Source organism: Drosophila ficusphila, unplaced genomic scaffold (genome assembly GCF_018152265.1).
Source record: "Drosophila ficusphila isolate 14025-0441.05 unplaced genomic scaffold, ASM1815226v1 contig_723, whole genome shotgun sequence".
NCBI lineage: Eukaryota > Metazoa > Arthropoda > Insecta > Diptera > Drosophilidae > Drosophila > Drosophila ficusphila.
This window is the reverse complement of record NW_025064662.1, coordinates 10,371-26,343: the sequence shown is the minus strand read 5'-3', so window position 1 is coordinate 26,343 and position 15,973 is coordinate 10,371. Positions and strand designations below refer to the sequence as shown.

General features: G+C 41.6%; 4 protein-coding genes across 7 annotated transcripts in view; 1 reads left to right on the top strand and 3 right to left on the bottom strand.

Annotated features, from left to right (window-relative positions):
• LOC108089159 overlaps window positions 1-1,420 on the top strand; it is a 125,478-nt gene extending 124,058 nt beyond the window's left edge. For both annotated transcript variants that reach the window (XM_017187283.2, XM_017187284.2), the window contains exon 21: window positions 181-1,420. In XM_017187283.2, coding sequence (XP_017042772.1) covers window positions 181-701 — 521 coding nt within the window. In that variant the 3' untranslated portion in view covers window positions 702-1,420. The remainder of the gene's footprint in view (window positions 1-180) is intronic.
• Window positions 1,421-1,753: 333 nt separating this feature from the next.
• On the bottom strand, window positions 1,754-5,278 carry LOC108089199 (serine protease inhibitor 42Dd). 3 transcript variants are annotated; one of them, XM_017187344.2, is made up of 4 exons: window positions 4,914-5,278; window positions 2,247-3,176; window positions 2,030-2,177; window positions 1,754-1,970 (listed from the first exon to the last, which is right to left on the bottom strand). In XM_017187344.2, the coding sequence occupies exons 2-4, from the start codon at window positions 3,135-3,137 to the stop codon at window positions 1,846-1,848; spliced, it is 1,164 nt and encodes a 387-aa protein (XP_017042833.2). In that variant the 5' UTR covers window positions 3,138-3,176; window positions 4,914-5,278; the 3' UTR covers window positions 1,754-1,845. The 3 variants fall into 3 exon arrangements, with proteins under 3 accessions (XP_017042833.2, XP_017042834.2, XP_017042835.2); XM_017187345.2 differs by having other exon boundaries at window positions 4,984-5,278; XM_017187346.2 differs by having other exon boundaries at window positions 5,217-5,261.
• Window positions 5,279-5,847: 569 nt separating this feature from the next.
• LOC108089198 (importin subunit alpha) lies at window positions 5,848-9,079 on the bottom strand. Its single transcript, XM_017187343.2, has 5 exons — window positions 8,850-9,079; window positions 8,259-8,385; window positions 7,874-8,187; window positions 7,240-7,810; window positions 5,848-7,085 (listed from the first exon to the last, which is right to left on the bottom strand). Exons 2-5 carry the CDS (start codon window positions 8,319-8,321, stop codon window positions 6,465-6,467), a joined length of 1,569 nt encoding a protein of 522 aa, XP_017042832.1. The 5' UTR covers window positions 8,322-8,385; window positions 8,850-9,079; the 3' UTR covers window positions 5,848-6,464.
• A 1,368-nt stretch (window positions 9,080-10,447) lies between these two features.
• On the bottom strand, window positions 10,448-12,258 carry LOC108089200 (cuticle protein). Its single transcript, XM_017187347.1, has 2 exons — window positions 12,126-12,258; window positions 10,448-11,558 (listed from the first exon to the last, which is right to left on the bottom strand). The coding sequence occupies exons 1-2, from the start codon at window positions 12,135-12,137 to the stop codon at window positions 10,518-10,520; spliced, it is 1,053 nt and encodes a 350-aa protein (XP_017042836.1). The 5' UTR covers window positions 12,138-12,258; the 3' UTR covers window positions 10,448-10,517.
• Between the last annotated feature and the right edge of the window lie 3,715 nt (window positions 12,259-15,973).

Below are 15,973 nucleotides of genomic sequence, written 5' to 3'. Positions count from 1 at the left end.
GTCAATTTAAACCCCATTCCAACATTTTCCAACATTAAAACAGTGTGAAAAAACGCTTTGTTCTCTGTATATTGTCTGCATAGACAAACACTTTGGGGATGAGGCCAAATGCTTATGCATTATTCACGATCTGGTGTCTGATATCCCCCACTCTCTCTCTCTCTCAACCTCTCCTTGCAGACAGTATAATTGGCATTCACACCAGTGCGATAATGCCCACGGCCGGCGGCACTCCTCATTATGTTCCGCTGCAGCATAATCCCTACGTCGACTTCGTGCCCAGTCCCCTGATCCTGAGCATGGCGCCACCGCCGACCATAAGCGGCAACCTGAGTGGAGCGGCGGGGATGCCGGCCATCTCGACCATTCCCAACATGTCCACGTTGCCCACGCAGACGCCCAAGACGCAGAAGCGCGTGACCATCCTGGAGCCGACATCGAGGACGACCTTTGACCCCCTGCTGCCCACCATGGTGGCCGCCGTGGTCTCCACTTCGACGGTCACCAGCACGGCGACCACGACCCCAGCGACGCCCACAAACACTCAGAGTGGCAATGATGCAACACTGGATCGCATCACCCTTGATTTGGATTACCTGCTGAACAGGGGCGCGGTGGAGGCCACAGATGGCGGGGGAGTGGTGGCGCAACCATCATCACAGCCACCCACATCCACTGATGACGGCCAGCAAAAACAATAGCAATATCCAAGTGAGTCCGAGGCGACACCTGCTGGCCAACACCGACACTAAGATGCATTTAAGAGGCTTCGATTTTCTACCAAAGACACATGTACATATATGTAAATCAAATTTCACAAACTAAACTAAAACTACCGTAGAAATCTCTGTGAATATTCATGTACGTATGCATCGGATAATGCTTGAAATGGAAAGCAATCAATTGAAGTCCTGGTTTATCAAATGATCCCATCCAATCCTAGTTTTCGTTCAATCTGCCAGCTTCTGGCTAAATCCCATGAAATGTTCAAACTTAATGTCTTTTAAAGTGATTTGGACATCAATCATACCTAGACTCATATTTAGAATACACATTTAACTTTACGTCATTGCATATGTAAACAAATTGAAAGAATTTAAACTAAAGATAACTTTTTAGCTAGATTTACAAAAAGCCTATTAAACAGAACACAATGAAATTGAATAAATTAATGAGCGAGATCACAGCAAGGTGTGAACATGTTTTTGATTCCATTTAAAGTTTTCCTAGTATTAATGCAACATTAAGCCCCATTAAGAAAACAAAAGAGATAAAAACCTACAAAATACAATAATTGTAAAACTAATAAACATAACAGGACTATTTCTGGAACAAAACAAATTATACAGATATATCTTTAAATAAACTCAAGACTCTTGTTAGAAAATCTATGAAAATGCCAAACGCGGTTGTTTTTATTGGGTGGGATACTATAAAACTTAATACCTTCTTGTTTCTTAATGTTTGACAAACGTTTCAAAATTCGAATTCCGAGTAAAATATCATAGGTAAATATGTAGATAAAAACTTGAGTGACTTGGGAAAGCTCTAATCTTTCTTTAATTCAATGTAAGTATATAAATGCGTAGAATTTACGCCCAGCTGTCCCCATACGTATGATAATATGAAAATATATCTTACAAAATACAAGTACCATCTGGCTATCGAATTTACATAACCAAATACTTAATTCACAAAACAAATTCTTGGGAAACAACTTGGAGAAGAACTAACATAGAAAAAATTGACTTGTTTAGTAAATATTAGTTTTATTTTACTTATTTTTACACAAGTTTAAATATTGCACAATCCCTTCACATCTTCTATTTCATTAGTGAGCATTACTTAAAATTCAACCACGTGACCCATTAGATAGGTCACATTCTCACTGCGAATGGCAAAGAAAAATGGATGGTCGGCTCGGAAGAATTTCTGGCGGGAGGAATTGCTGATCACAATGGGTTTATACTCTGAATTAAGTGAGAAAATAGGTAAATATATTTAATGGGATTTTTAATAAGCAACATACCTGCTGCAACTCGTGGCAACTCATTTCCGGAACCCGATTCGTTGAAATTCAAACGCAGCTTTTGGAGAACATCAACAACGGGTAAATTGCCAGACGAATGCAAATGTTTAAAATTGGCTGATGGTGCAAATATCTCTTCAAAGCCAAGCTGTTAAAAAATGATTATATAAATTATAAATAAACAGCAAATAGGACGTATTTAAATAATTTCACTGACCTGTTTCAGCGGCTGCCGCAAACTGCACTCGAAATCGATACTGAATTTTGGTAGTAGCACCTGCACGCCCTCCATTTGCATCCTCTGCTGCAGTGCACCCAAATCCTGGCCACTCAGCTGCTTCTCCAGATCCTGGAGACCCCCTCGTTGATTTGGCAGGATGAGCAGCATGGACAGCTCCTCGGCGTGTTCGTAGGGAAGTTCTATGGCCCGGGCATCCAAATCCCTTAGCTCAGCGAATTTCACGAACATATCGTCATCGAATAGCATTGGCACTGATTTCACCTGACTTCCGTTGTGGAACTCATAGAGTCCGGTTCTGTAGGCACTGAAGGGCAGGAACCACTTGCTCTGGAGATTCGCAGCCATCAGGAGAAGGGTTTTGGCCGCCGGACTACTCTCCACTTGGATCTGATCCCAACTGCCTCCGCCAACGCTGGCCAGGATTTGCTCCTTGATGTGGCGACGCAGCTTCTCCGTTTGCTCCAAGTCAACACACTCGGCCGTGACATGGAAATAGGTTTGAGCAATCTTCTGGAAGTCATCTGCTGGGCCAGACTCAGATCCAGAAATTGGCTGGAGCATCAATCGATTCTGTAACTGCAGGCGGGTATCTGCATCCATTGTGATGTTCGCCAGTTCCGCGGCATAAAAGTTGGCCATTTTTGCATTGCTGGGAAAGCGTTGCTTCAGTCGCAGCAATTTCTGCAGTTCCTCGGCGGTTGCTCCATCAGATCCCAGGAAGAGAAGTGATAGAGTGGCTTCTAATAGTAAAGGTGATATTACAACGTTCTGATCTGTGTAACTTGTGGCTATGTTGTGGAAAATTCCAGCACTTATTGGGGATTCAAAAGGAGAGGCGGTCGTCGTAGGATTTGTAACATCACCCATTTTGCCTCTTTTGGTCCAGAGTTATTTAAAAAAAAAGGACTGTAAAAGAGAATAAATTAAAACTGGTTGAAACATAGAAACATAAAAGCAAAAATGTGGAAATATTTTATATTGATCCAAATTTTAAATTAAACATAGCATTTATAGGACATATTTATGATAAATTAAACAAAGACATTTTAATATCCTTTACAAGGCTGTACTAATTTAAACTTTTTACGACACCAGTTTTATTTATCTATTCAAGCCATTAGATTTTTTGTGATCAATATTTACTCATCATTTTGATCCAATCTAAAAATTCCACCATACTTTGTATGTGTTTGCATCAAATCAAAATCTTTTTAATAAAGGCGTGAGTTTATCGCTTCCACATGGTTGATCCGATCCACCCGAGGTACTTGTTTAGCATAAAGATGCCCTTCGGCGTAATGCAAAACACATGCGTTGACGCAAGTAAACTTGGCCAAAATGTATAAGAGCCGTATAAAACGCTTTTAATAAAACGAAAATATAATTTCAAATAATAGCCACCGCCAGACACACATTGAATCCCATTTAAATTCACCTTGGCCCTCGAAGTGCACTCTGTAACGAGAATGTAAATTGTCTTCTATTTCATTTGGCCAAAGCCAAACGGCAAACACTCGCAGGCGAAACAAAAGAAACGCCTTGAACAAATAAAGTGAACTGAACAAGAGAGCACACTAGGCCAAACTTGACACTATTTTCGGCAAGTAAACAAAGCGGAAACGCCGAGGCGGAAAACTTTGTGACAGTGCTGCGGCTATATATTTGCGGCAACTTTTAATTTCCCGCGAATTTCGGCAGTCGCCTCCGTTTCGCTGCGGCCACCATCCACTCGCTACCGCTACCGTCCCCCGCCCACTTCCTATATAGTTTCCCGATCCAGAGCTGCAACTCTGCATGCCGATTCCTATGCGACGCGCACACTTGCGCGCTTAATTGCCACATCAACAAACAAAATGCGCGCCCACCCGAGCTGGAAAATAAAAACGGAACGAAACGAAAAGCCATTTTCCGCTTCAAAATCGCGAAAGCCACACTGCCTACACAGAAACCAAAAAAATAAATATATATAAGTTTCCAAGATGCTTAAAATATCTAAAAAAAAAAAAAAAGACATATTTGTTAGACAACTTTTTTCTTGAAAAACATTTATTGAATGCTTTTTAATCTTTAAAAATTTCAGATAATTATTTATAACACTAATCATTTAAATAATGCTCTAAAATATTCCAATTTTGGTTTTCAACAAAACAATAAATTATTTGCTTAAACATTTTATATGTATCAAATTTATCAACTTTTTTTTCTTGTGTACACTCTGCCCCACTGTCGCTATAAAGTAGCGCTGCTCTAGTGCTAGATGTTTATTGTTTATTTTTGGTGTGCCAATTTTTTGTTTTATTCAACGAAATTAACTACATCATGAGTTTGTCAAAAGCGTTTTTTTTTTTTTGTTGGTTTTTTTTGCCGGAAAACTTTTTCTAGTATTTTAAAACGTTATATTGCAGCCAGTAAATAATAGACTAGTTGCATATGGTAAATCTAACTCCTCACTGGATTTCCAATAAAGCGTATGAGGTCACAGAATCGTTTTCGAAGTGGCATCATCAACAACAATAGTTTGTTTGAGAAAATTTTGGGGAAGATATTGAATTTTACATTAAGAGTATATCACTTTAAATTGATTTTCAATTGGATCAATAGTTTTGCAACTTTATTTTTCAAACACTTTTTCCATTTTATTACCCTTTGCAGAATTCTTAAGAAATTCGAACGAAAAAATAAAGACCGTGCAGTAATTATATAAATTAGTTGCCTTAGATATTCACGCCCGCACGCAGCTTCGGTCAAAATTGGACTAAACGCTCGCGCTCGAAAAAATAATAAAATAGAGGAAAAAAGAACCCATTAAATTGGCCCGCCTCATCGGTGACGACACTTGGGCAACGCGGAGGAAAAAGCTCCACAACTCGGTTCGAATTTTCGGCAACTACTTTTCCGATGCTAAAATTTTAATCTATTTTTATAGTTTGTTTGCCGTGAATTTACACAGACGATTCGGCGATCTGACGCTGCATCCGATGGGAATAAGAAAGAACTCGATGCGAACGATGCTCCACTTGTTTTGTTTTTACACTGAGCACTGGAAACGCGGATGCGGCGACTCATTTTGATTGAGTTGTTTGTGGGGCTAGTTGTGTGCCAGTAGTTCTTGTTTAACCATTTTATCTAATCTGAAACATTTGGGGTCGCTGTACGACTCAGCGGGCTGTTCTGCATAAATGTGTGTGGCTGCGGAAGATAGCTCTTAATCTTCCGGTGATCCGCTTAGTATTTTTAAATGCACAAAAAACATGTATTGAGTGCACTGCCTTTATGCAGAGCTTACTCACAAAACGCACAAGCCAAGAAGGGATAGCATTTTAATACGATTGACTTAATCTGAATAAGCATTTTAAATTTATGTTCATTCACTGCAAAATCACTGAAAGAACCAAACAAAAGCAGTGCATTTTATAATCCCGACAGCCCAAAACTGTGCTTTACTTTTAGTACAGCATAAAACACTGTAGAATACTTTTGAGATTTACTTTGAATAAGAACAGTTTTCAACTGAATTAAAAACAAATTCTGTTTAGATTAAAACCCATAACTACTGCCCGAAGCAAAAGCAAACATGTTTAATCATTCAAACAATTCATTATTTATTGATAACTTGTGAACATAATCTTACGAATCGGGGATGAGGACGCTGGTGTAATGGGAGTGTAGTAGTTGTAATGCTTGCGCGAAGGCGGAGGATTAAAAGCATTCCTGTATAAATAAATACTAAACAGCCTAAAATGTATCCGAAAAAAATGAAACGTATCCAAATGAAATGCCAAGCACACGCATGCAGAAAGTGCAGATTCCAACAAGCAACCACGATACCAGCCAGCACAGCTGCCCGAGAGGTTGAGTTCGGAACGAGAGTAAGTGCATCACAGATCCGTGCTGCCAGGCAGCTACGAAGCTTCAACGCTAAGTCATAGTGGGATCAGGCGAGTACGAGTTAGGTGTAGGTGTTTTAACCGATCTAAAGTCTTGAGTGGTGTCTAAGCAAATGCATTAGCCTGTGTTTGCATGCATGCCTCCAAGTGTTCGGGAATGTTTAGATGTGATACGTAATTACGTTTGACAATGGCATATTCTCTGGCAAAACAAAAAATCGTGTGAGCGCGGTCGAAGGTCTTGGTAATGGGATGTAGTTTGTAAGGCGTGTGAGCGGCGTTTTGGGTAAACTGGTGAGTGATCAGGCTAGAACGTGTAGCCACCCTCGGGAGCCTTGGGCTGGGTGGCATTGAACTCAAGGGCTCCGTTTACCTCCTGCGGTGCCAACTCTTGCTCGGCCTCGTCGTCGCCGTTGCTGAAGTAAGTGTCAATGATGGCGTAGGCCTTCTTGTAGACCTCTTCATTTTCGTGCTGCTGCAGAGTCTCCAGCTTGTCTAGGCCACCCATCTCTTCGACCATAAGGCAAAGGTTTTCGGTGCCGCCGAGTTTCTCGGCAAGGGCGAACAAATTGGACAGGCCCGTCTGCACCACCTTGATGGTACGGGGATCCTTTGCATCTAGCAGATCGATAAATGGCTTTAAGATTTTGTACTTTTCGATAAGATCCACGATCTGTTCGGGGGTGCCCGACGTCGTGGTATTTGTCACCGCCCAGGCAGCCTCCTTCTGGGCCTTGAAGTCGCCCTTCTCCAGCACGTTGCGCAGCTGTTGGAAGATGCCAGCCTGAATGACCGCCTGGATCTGTTTCTGGTTTCCTGCCGTAATGTTGCTGACCGTCCAGGCAGCCTCCTTGACAATGTTGCTCTTGTTGTGCTGCAGCAGAAGACCCAACCTGGGCAATCCTCCAGAGGCAATCACCACGTCAGTCTGGTGGAATAAATATTAAATCAATTTATTTAGTTCCTGCGTGTATTAATTGCAAACGAATAGCAAAATGAAATATAATAATTGGTCTGATTAAATGGCAACTACTTAATTGAAATTTAATACCTAGAAGGCAACAATGTATATATCCACATACCTGTTGATCTGTGCCGGTGACAATGTTTCCGACACTGCGCAATGCGGGCACAATGATGCTCGGTTCGTCCATTTGCAGTAGTTTAACCAGTCGAGGCACTGCTTCACAGTCGACCACTGCCTGGATCTTGCTGTTGTCGTCGTCAGTAACATAGGACAGTGCCCAGCAGGCGTCGGCCAGCACCTGAATGTCCTGGCTGAGTAGGAGCTGCGACAGAACGGGCAGCAGACGCTTGACCTGCTCGAAGGGCGGCGAGGGATTCTTGTTTCTGCACAAATTCGACATCAGCCAGACGATGTTGCGTAGAAAGGAGAGCGGCGTCTCGTTGTTGATCAGCGGCAGGATGCCATCAATGACGTTGTGATGAATGACAATGTCGCGGGCAGCAGCCCCGTCGCCAGCAATGTTTCCCAAGGCCCAAACTGCCTGCTCGGCCAGATTGGTGGACTTGGACTGCAGTAGCGCAACAAAGTGCGGCACAGCGTTGTGTTCAATGACGCAGCGCGTCTGGTCAGAAGTACCGGATGCAATGTTTGTCAAAGCCCAAGCAGCCTCGAACTGCAGCATGGAGCTGGAAAGTATTAAACCTCTTCAGAAATGCTTCCATAGAGGGGGAGATACGCTCAAAACTCACTTGGTAGAATTCTGCAGGAAGCGTATGCAAATGGGCACAATGCCATGGCCGATCATCAAATCAATGGGAGGATTCCTCTCCCTGCTGAGCATCTTGCGGGCAGATTGCATGCCCAGGAACTGGCGCTCCTGATCCTCGCTGTTCATGGCAGCCACTATCTCGTCGACGGACAACTGCACCGGCGACTGGCCATTGAGCTCCTTGAGGGGCGAAGTGAGGTCCTCATCGTTGATGTTACGCCGCTTAAACATCTGGTCCTCCTTCTTGGACTTGCGCAACTCGATGGTCACCTCATGGCGGCGCATGCGCGAGTCCTAGAGTATAAAGTGAGGTTAGTTCCGAATAGGGATCATCTGGTTGGGATATCGGCATCAGGAGACTTTACCTGCGTGTTGATGGTGTTGGACTTGTAGGAGCCCTGACGCGAGTTCGAATCCGCCTTACTCATTTTGTTGGCAGTTTTTACGTTCGTTGAATTCTTGGATGTTGCTGCTACGATGAGAAAGTTTGAACTGAAACGGAAAGTGATGTGCAAAATTGTGAGTAGTCAAGGGCTGCTTGGTTTTTTTTCTCTTTTGCTCCCTTTTAAAAGACCGGCTTTGCAAGGGCGAGCAACAGGAGCGTAGAGCATAATTTGCATAATGGTAAAGTATTAAGTCAAAAATATTAACCACGATATATTTCTATATTTTAACGATTGTATGTAATCTTTTGTTCTATATTATCTTTATAACCATATTTTAACGGCCGCTGGAAATGAGGAGGCTAGTTAACTCATGACCCCTTGCAAATTTAAGCCTACGCCTTTGCCTAGCAACAACAAAGCAACAGCTGCAGCCGCCATTTGCAGCACTGGGAAAGAGAGGAAGCAAAGGAGGAAAGGAAGAGGCGCCAAAGGAAGAAAAACGAAAGAAGGAATCGAAGGAGCTACCGCGAAAAAGACAAAAGAATCACGCGAGCACACACACACACTTACCTGCGCGTCGTCTGCGTGTGCCGGCGTTTATTTTTTTATGGTTATTTTAAAACACTTGACTAAAATTTCACACAATTTAGATCATTCTTTACGAAAAACGAGAACAGGAAACTGTTTAGCGTGTTAGCACGCTGAATGTGCCGGTGTAACTGTGCTTTGACACACGCTGACAAATTCAAAATCGAAGCGAGTTGATGTCAATGCTTGCTGAGCGCCCTTATTTACCGTTTGATTTAAAATTGAAAAGAAACAGACCTACCAGATCGCGATATGGCTCTCGATCAGCTATGAATTTCCTAAAAAATCCATGTGCACCCGAGTTGGCATCGCTATCTACGTTATCAGCTATTGAGAATGATTCTGTTAGTTTTGTGCTGGGAAAAGCTGTTATGTTTTCAAAACAAAAAAAATACTGGCTACTTTATTTTTATTTATTGATTTGTTACTATTACAAAGTGTTCAACTAAGTTTCTACATTATTTAAATGTTTTAATAATGTAGAAACTTAGTTGAACACTTTGTAATAGTAACAAATCAATAAATAAAAATGTGTATTTATTAACTTTTACCCTACTCCTATGAAATTTGTTGCTTCAATAGTATGTATAGGTTTTACGTTTCAAATAAACTTATGATATTTTGAAAAAAAATTATATGTTTTTCTTACAAAAAATAAAAGTTATAAGATCAATTAAAATAGTGCTGATCGCTTACGAAAGAGGGCGCTGCCCTTTTAGATACTCCAAATTATTGTGGATTGTGGAACTTATTTCGGTGGCGCGCATACAAACGAAATTCAGCTATTCAGCCTTCGCTGAATCTGCATGTCTGGCGGTTGCATTCAAACTTGGCTTTACATGGCTTTACATTAGAAGGAGACATAACTTATTTGTCTTTTAAGAATACAGAATAATAGAATAGAAAAATTAAATGTCGTTCGGTATATAAGTCCATGAGAAAGATTTAATTTTCAACGGGTGGTCTTTAAGTGAGGGTGTCAACTTGTATTTATAATATATTGTAAAAAAAAACATGTACATATTAAATAAAAAACATTGAAATTCGTTTTAATGATTATTAATTAGATTTCTAGAAATTTCCACTTTCAAATTTTACTAATTGCGAGAAAATAATGCTAAATCAATACTTAATTACAGAAACACCAACCATTTTTTTTCTTTAAATACCTAATCGGATTACATTCCATTGTTATGATTGCCTTCAAAAAAAGGTTATCGTTGAAATAATACTATTTAATCTCTCGCTTAAAAAAAACAATGCAAAGAAAAAATATACAATTCAATGCAAACCAATTCCTCCTGGATAAGGTTTTTTTAAATCTTTCATCAGAAAAATTTAAAAAAATTTAAATCGAAACTTTAGCTTTTACGTCACCTGCATAACTTTAGTTTTTCTGTTTTAGCTTAATTCCAGAAGTCAACTTTTTAGGTGTTAGAAATAATTTATAAAATCTAGTCAGTCGAACAAAAATGTAAAAAAAAAAGGGTATAATTTAAATTTATAAATAATTTATTTACCATTACTTTTTCCACCCGCCAATCCAATTGAGTAAATTCTTTTTAATGAAATTCTCTGCATTTTTTTTTATATATTCCCGAACTTTATATTTATTTTCGCATTTTTCTGGTTGAACAATAGTTTTGCAATCTAGGCGGTCTTCTTGGTCTCCCCGTTGTTCTCCTCCCTGACTGGAGCTGGAGCCACTGTGGTGGAGGTGGTGCTGCTGTTGGCCTCCGGCGCAGATCGGGCCTCCACCACATCGGAGTCATCGCTGTCGGGAGCTGGAGAGGATTCCCCCGCCGGCGAGAAGGGCGGGAACTGCTGATCCTGGGGATAAGTTTGCTGCTGCTGCTGCTGTTGCTCCTGCTGCTGCTGAACCTCGTTGTAGTCGACGGGCGTGGGTTCCAGCTCGGGCTGGGTGGCCACAGGAGCCTCCACCACTTCACCCTGCTGCTCGGCGACCTGCTGAACATGCTGCACCTGCTGGGGAGCAAACACCTGCTGGTGGGGATAGTAGATTGGAGCGGGCAACGAAGCCACGGGAGCGGGCACATGAACGGGCAGAGGAGCAGCCACTGGAACTGGAGCAGCCACTGGAACTGCAGAAGCAACTGGAACAGCAGCCACGGCACGAGCAGCCACCACAGGTTCCCGCTGAACCACCGCATTGAATCCGTTGACATCGTCGGCGGTGTAGGTCACCGTGCGCTTGTAGCCATCGGCATCCAGAACGGAGTAGGATCCCACCACGTTGCCGCCATCACGGGTCTCCACCTGGCTCTTGATATCCCCAGTGATGCTGTCGTGAACGCCGTAGGAGAAGTCATAACGCGGCGAGGACTCCAGCTCCACCTGTTTCAAGACGGGAGCAGCAACCACGGGAGCAGCAGCCACGGGAGCAGCAGCCACCGTTTTTACCACCGGAGCAGCGGCAAGTGGCAGGGGAAGAGGAGCAGCCACCGTCTTCACAACTGGAGCGGGCAGGGCGAAGGATCTGGTGTAGACGGGAGCAGCCGAAACCAGCGACTTGGCAAAAACAGGAGCTGCCTGTTGGTAAACTGGAGCGGCATGGTAAACGGCAGCTGGAGCCTGATAAGTGGCATAAGCCGGATGATAACCGGAGTACGTTGCCGCGAATCCTGCGCAACAGGAACCAGCGATTGCCAGCAGGGAGAAGAGACTCAGGAGCTGCAAAAGAAAAGGTTGGTTAAGACATCATATTTACACTAATTGGCAATTAAAAGGTAAAATTTAAGTGGCTTTTTAAGAAAAGGATTTTAAATACATTTTATATAGCAGTTATTTTTAAATCCTGTTAAAAACTCTTTAAAGTTGATTTCAGCAAAAACTTATACATTTCAGGTGTCATTCATTACATATATTTTTATTGCCAAATGTTGGTTCCCAGTTATATGCTCCTAAATCTAATCCGATTTGATTTTTTCCTTTTAGTTATTATAAATAAACAAACACAATTGTTTCAAATGCAATATTAGTTTTTAGTACAAACAATACTGATTTGATTGTTATTATTTATGTGATTATGCAAATCAAAACAAACTGATTCGTGCATATTATAATTGTTTCGTCTGCCAGTTTTTTGCCCAAAAATAATTGGAATTTTCGGTGGTTCAAAAAATAAATTACACTCTACATACGTTGTTTAAAGGATATATGAGCAGCAATTTAAAAATCACTTTTGCCACTATAACGCTTTTTTATTTCCAAGTGAGAGTTGCAGTACATCAAACTTACTTTGCCTGCCATTTTCGAAGGGGAATCACTTCCTTTTGGACTGGGATTGCTCGAGGACGAAGTGACACGTGCCGCACAGGAAGCTCTGACTGCGATTGGAGACTGACGACTATATGTCCGCCCGACTCTCGGATCGACGCTGACTTAATGATGTCGACCACTCCCGACGCACGTCACTTTATATGGGGCGTCAGAATTAGCCTCAAGAAGTGGCGCCCTGAAAAAAACAAACACAAAGTGCGGCTAAAAACCGAAGAGCAAACCGGTAACAAGTATCTCAGTTGACAATTTGACAATTGCGGGCTAAAACTGGTTTCGGGTAATTTGTCTTTTTGTTCGTTATTTGGGTATTGGTTTCGGTATCGGTTTCAGTTTCAGTTTTATTTTGAGTTTCAGTTTCTGCTACGATTTCTGCTCCATTTTCGATGTCAAGTTCAGCAGCGGAATTTTCGCGCTTCCTTGTAGGCCTACTTGTCATTCTTTTTTTTTTTGTGTAATTAATTGCGATCTGAGCGGCGTTCAATTAACTTTTCAATTGTCAACTCGCCACCTTGCAGCATTACATCACGACTGGAGTTCAGCACTTGACAATCATTTTGTTTTTCTTGCCGACGAAACATGCGCGCGCCAATGGAGCGCGAAATTTGCTGCCAACGGATTGTCAATTGTCAGTTTGTCCCACAGCCACCTAATCCCCCAACCTCCCACCAAAAAACCAACATATATATATAAATGTTACACTATATAGGTGACTTGTCAGCACCTCGGGGTACCCACTTTATCTTTTTGCCTTCGGGGGCGTTTGTATGTCAGCGGCGTTTGCTTCATTGGCTGCATGATTTTCAGTTTTTCGGTTATTTCACTCGTTTTAGAAAATTTATTATTGCCCCATTTGGTGTTTACCTTACGTCTGCACAGGCAGGCATTGGCACAGTTTTACATTGTTTCGCACTTGGAGTTTTTGCGGAATAAAAACACTAACCAAATCGGATTACTAATTGCAGGGAACGCTTATTTTAGGTTGAAAAAGTAAAGAACCAAAATTAAAAGCAACCCATTTATTGGGTCATTTGAAAATTGGGTCTTAATTAATAACACCCAAGAACCGAAGGTCGCTGGCCCCAAAGGTTTTTCTTAGAAGTGCCCCAACAACAAAGTTGTCAACTCATTTGAGCGACTCGAATCGATGTAACATAATTAAGCGCCTTCAAGGAACCCGCCACAATAATGGCCCACTGTGCGGCAATTGTCTCCGGCTGGCTGTAACCAAAAGAGCCTCTCGTTTCCTCCAGAAAGGCAGAGATCCCCGTTCAATGACTCCCGCTTTTAGCCAAACAAAATTGAAAGTGCGTGGAGCGTCCATGAGCTTGCTGTGGGCCATAAACATCCGATTACAGCGTCCGAACACGTAGCCCCAGGCCATCAAGATGCGTAGGCAGACAAGAGACACATATCGGGCAAAAAATGCGAAAGATATGGGGAATGGGGGGAAGGGGGCTGGAGGGATATATAGTATGCATATATCACCGACTTGAACTTGAAAAGTCTGCCACCGGAGAACGGCTCACTGGGGGGCAAAACGGAGACCACCTGCCTTAACCCGCCATCACACTAAAGTGCCCCAGGACACGCCCCAAGGAGCTTAGGCTTCGATTGAGTGAATCCTGTGCTCATTCCCCTATGGAAGTGCTAAGGAAAGATGAATGGAAGATACGTGGGAATTCAAGTCGCTTTGGGTACATTTCTATGCCGTATTGTCACTCGATTTTCGGTTGACTAAAGCAGAACATTTTAAACATCTCACAGTCAGTTATCTGCCATTCAATAGCCTTTTTCAAAGACAATTTTAAAAATCATTAACGTTTTTAATTTCATTGTAGTTGTGTATCAACGATTATCTTGTTATTTGTTTTGGCATAAGGATATACTATATATAATGAAATAAGAAAAAATTCCAAAACAAATAGTAAAATAAATCCTACACTAAAAAGTACATTAAGGCTAAGCAACATCGAAGCTAAACGATTTTTCTATTAATTTTCTATATTTTTGAGGATTGTTTATATGGCACCTATATAAAATAGTCATCCAATTTTTTATTAATTTATTTTATATTTAATTTAAAAATCAAGAGTCATTTAAAGACTCAATATTCCAAGAACCATGATTATCTAATGAAAAAAAACAACGATTTCACATCAAAAAATCGACCCAAAAATCAAAAACAAATTAAGGATGCAGTTAGTAAGTCATAAGCATTTTGAGGTATACCAATACAAAATCGGTTTTGTTTTAGGCCATTTTCCGGAAAAGCTTAGTGCATAAATAAATTAAAAACATTAAAGGCGCTCTTTAAAAACTGCCGCATATTAGGGTGTTTACTCATGTTTCTAAGGAAATGTTTCTGCTGCTATAACACTTTAGTTTTTAATTAATTTAGTCGCGGGTGTCGGAAGGTTAATAGTAGGCACTTCTGGCGGCGGTTCTCCAATTGAGGTGGCACTGCCCCCTCGGAAATGGCACACCAATGCCAAGTGGCGATGGAACCGTTCAAACCGAGGGTTCTGGTGGGGTTTGTGGGGTTGATGGTGCTGGTGGGGCTGGTGGGTCAGGGACAGACGAGTCACCCGCCTATCGGCGTGGCAATTAAAAGCCAGTGTGTGGTGGCTGGCCAGGATGCGAAAGGGAGCTCCATTAAGCCGGGAAAAGGGGAAAGGGGAGTCTGGCATTTGGCATTTGGCATTTGACATTTGACAAATACTTAACACTATTTGCCCGACTTAATAAACCCGCCTTCATTGACTTTGCCACCGCAAAAGGACACGAGGCGTAAGGACAAAGTGGCGGGGTGCTCCTCTTTTTGGGGAGGGGAAGGGGATTGAGAAAGGGGAAGTGGAAGTGGAGGGGTTTCACGGCAATGATTGATTGCACGTTAAAGCCGGAGAGCATCACATCATTTCCTTTTACACTTGACAGGAAATGCATTTTTAGTTGGCGCTGGCGAAATGAGCATCGGTGTGTGCTGCCCGGAAAAGCGGGGGAAAAGCGGAAAAGCAGAAAAGCAGAATATAGTATGCGATGGGAAAACAGGAGGAAACGGAAGATGTACGTATGCAAAGCGAAATCACAGCCAGTGGGTAAATGGGGAGGACTTGAAAACAGACAAATGCAAATGCTAAATCCGAACCCAAAACTACAGCTGAGCACTGAGAACTGAAGCTGAAGCCCAGTCGAAGCTTTCCATGGCCGTTTTCACAGACAATTTACACAAGAATCACACAAATACGAGTACGTAAACATTTTGTGCGAGTCTGAGCTTGGTCATTGAGCAAACCATTCGCTCGGAAAGCCCGTCCAGGTGCAAACGCATTCCCACCTGTCTTTAAGCCCCAAAACTGCGAACTTTTTGGCAATGAGATCAAAATTAATGCACGAGGTGCTTGAGTGCAATATTCAGCCAACAAAAATATTAAAATCCATCAATATGATTTCTCATTTCAGTATGCAAAAAAATACAGCATAGGAAAACAGATAGAAGCAAACATTAAAGAAATTTTTCCCGGTTAATTTTAAATGTGATATGGAAAACTGTATTGCAGGTATTATGGAATTCTTTAGGCTGTATACCAGAATTTATTTTAAAAATTTGTGGTTGTTTGTTAAGGAGTTAAAACTAAGAAAGAATTTATTCTTTAAAAGATTTTTTATCTGTAGAGTTTTTCTGTTGTAAAATTACATACATAATATATATTTTTTCAATATTTTCTTTACCATAAACATGTAAAGTCAGTTTTCCCTTTCCTCAAAAATTAAAAACCAACCTCTCTTTTTAAAGTTGCTTAAAGACA